This window comes from Gekko japonicus, unplaced genomic scaffold (genome assembly GCF_001447785.1).
Source record: "Gekko japonicus isolate JY-2015 unplaced genomic scaffold, Gekko_japonicus_V1.1 scaffold3456, whole genome shotgun sequence".
NCBI lineage: Eukaryota > Metazoa > Chordata > Lepidosauria > Squamata > Gekkonidae > Gekko > Gekko japonicus.
The window spans coordinates 27,246-29,873 of record NW_015164300.1 but is presented as its reverse complement, the minus strand read 5'-3'; the positions used below and the strand labels follow the sequence as shown (position 1 = coordinate 29,873).

The 2,628-nt window shown below is 45.9% G+C and overlaps 1 protein-coding gene across 1 annotated transcript in view; it reads left to right on the top strand.

Annotated features, from left to right (window-relative positions):
- The window catches only part of TBC1D20 (TBC1 domain family member 20), a 39,465-nt gene that overhangs the window by 18,393 nt on the left and 18,444 nt on the right, over positions 1-2,628 (top strand). The window contains exon 3 of the mRNA XM_015408801.1: positions 691-771. Coding sequence (XP_015264287.1) covers positions 691-771 — 81 coding nt within the window. The remainder of the gene's footprint in view (positions 1-690; positions 772-2,628) is intronic.

The window sequence follows — 2,628 nt, the reverse complement described above, 5'->3', positions numbered from 1 at the left end:
CCGATGTTCTTAGAACTATTTATTAGGGGCTGTACAATGCTCTGACCCATAGAGAGATGAAAAGGTTGATGCCCATCCACATAGCAGGCCTATATACACAAACTAAACTATTTCCTCATAGAGAGAGAGAGAGACGCACACAAAGGGAGAAACTGCAAACAAAGGCGATGTCAGCTGCTTTTGTGCCTCGGATTGCTGGTTAGTTCCGTTTCTGTGGAAGGGGAGAGAGTCCTGGAAGCTTACAATGTCTTTGTACAATACCCATTTATGTATAAGGGTAATTGGGGGGGGAGTTCCAGGCGGGTAGCCCTGTTGGCTTGCAGTAGAACAGCTAGATTTGAGTCCAGTCACAACTCTAAGACCGACAAGTGTTTGATGACGGGAGCGTTGACACACAAAAGCTCATGCCCCGGAAATCTCGTGGTTCCCCAAGGTGCAGCCGGACTCGCATCTGAGTTCCTGTGGGGGTGCAGCAGCCGTCACTCAGGCCGTGCCGTTTCCAGTGACGTCCAAAACAACTCGATCTGTCTCCGAGCATCAGCAGCAGCTACTGATCTGGGACAAACAAATGCTCTGGGTGCCCCACCCTGCGTGGGAAGATAGGCGTGTCTCCTAGCAATCATCCGTGCAAATGAGCGATAGTAGTTAAGGGTTTCTCACCGGTGCGCTTGTAATCTCCTTCTCTTCCAGGAAAGGAACTCCGGGAGGACAACAAAGATTACCAGCAAGTGCTGTTGGACGTGAGGCGGTCCCTCCGCCGCTTCCCTCCAGGTGAAATTATTGTCATTCTCGGTTTACAAAATCGGTCGGCCACCTTTCTGGCCAAGGGGGGGACACTAGGGTAGCTGTCCCTTAATACTAAACACATTCCATAAGAACAATTAAGCCCAAACCGAAATACATCCTGAAAGCACATAGAATGCTAAATGAAACATAGGGCAGGAAGACCTCAAGTTTGGGATGGTGGGTTAAGTGCGCGGACTCTGATCTGGAAGAACCGGGTTTGATTTTCCCCATTCCTCCGCTTGCAGCTGCTGGCGTGACCTTGGGTCAGTCACAAGTTCTCTCAGAGCTGTTGTCTCAAGGACCGTCCTCGAAAGAGCTCTCTCAGCCCTGCCTACCTCCCAGGGGTAGGGAGTTGTGGGGAGGGGAAGGGAAAGGATTTTTTTTTTTTTTTTTAATAACCATTGCTTTATTTATATTGTAAGTTGTCTTGAGTTCTGCAAGGTAGAAAGGCAGCTTGTAATTGTTTTAAAGAAAGAAAGAAATGATGCTGATGGGGGAGGGCGGGAGATCGTTCTCTAGGCTATAAATCCAGTCTCCTCCTCCTCCTCTAGATGAGTGTTTCCCAACCTGTGGGTCAAGACCCATAAGTGGGTCATGGGCCGACCTTTCCTAATAGCCCCCCCCCCACCTTCTCCATTGCTCTTTTTTGTCTTTTGGAAACCAAGATCCGACCCTGGGAATAATATTTTCCAACATTTTCCAAGTATAAACAAGGCCTCCCAAGATCCAGGCACATGCCAAATGATATTTCACTGGTACTAATCTAGAAGCAAAACAATTATTAACCAATGCAACCTACAATACTGAAACTTAATCCAAAAGCAATAAATAAATAACATTAATTTTGTTACTTCATTGAAAGGCACTTTCTGGACCAGATCTTGGGCAGCCTTGTTTATACTTCTATTCTGTGCCTAGTGGTTTCACTTTGGAAGTAAGTCAGTATGTTTTTAGTATAATAATAGGCATTGTTTATTTATTGATTTTATTATATGTATTTAATTTCACATGTTTATTTGGTTTTTTTTGGGTTTTTTACAGCAATTCTTTTCTGGTCCATTTTGTATCCATGCTGTATAGTTGTATTTTCTTATGGTATAAGCCGATTTGTTCCTCATTGTGTTTGACCTCCGAAGAAGGCCTAAACAGGCCGAAATGTATCAGGTCAAGTCCAGTGTTCCCTCTAAGCTGAGTTAGCTAGCTCACAGTTTTTTAGCCACCAGCTCACACATTTTTGTCTTAGCTTGGGAAGGATGGCTCCAGAGCAAACTAATTTATGCAGTAGACAAATGGCTCGCTCACAACTTTAATGCCAGTGGAATTTTTGCTCACAGGACTCCACGGCTTAGAGGGAGCATTGGTCAAGGCCATTGGCTCTTGTGTGTATGATTTTGGAATGTTTATATGAAGTGTAATTGGGCCCCTATATCTTTTTAAATTATTTACAAATAAATACATGTATTTTTATATATTATATATATTAGGTTTTAATTTTTGGCCCTCTACTCTGTTTGACCCGAGGTCACACCAGCAACTGCATGCGAAGGAGTGGAGAATCAAACCCGGATCTCCCAAATTAGAGTCCGCGCTCTTAACCAATACACCAAACTAGCACCTTAAAGTCTAAGGAAATTTGTGGCAGGGCAGGGGTCATTTCCTGCCGGAGCACCCCGGAGCGCTGCTCCGGCAGTAAGGAGCCCTGGCCCCAACCCCCACCCGCGGAGAGACTCAGGGAGGGGGGGAGATTTAAATGCTTGGGTTCCCTGCCCAATCTCCAGGTACCCCACAGCCACGAGGCACCTGGAGATGATCGGGGATGGAACCCAGGGATGTCTGCCTCCC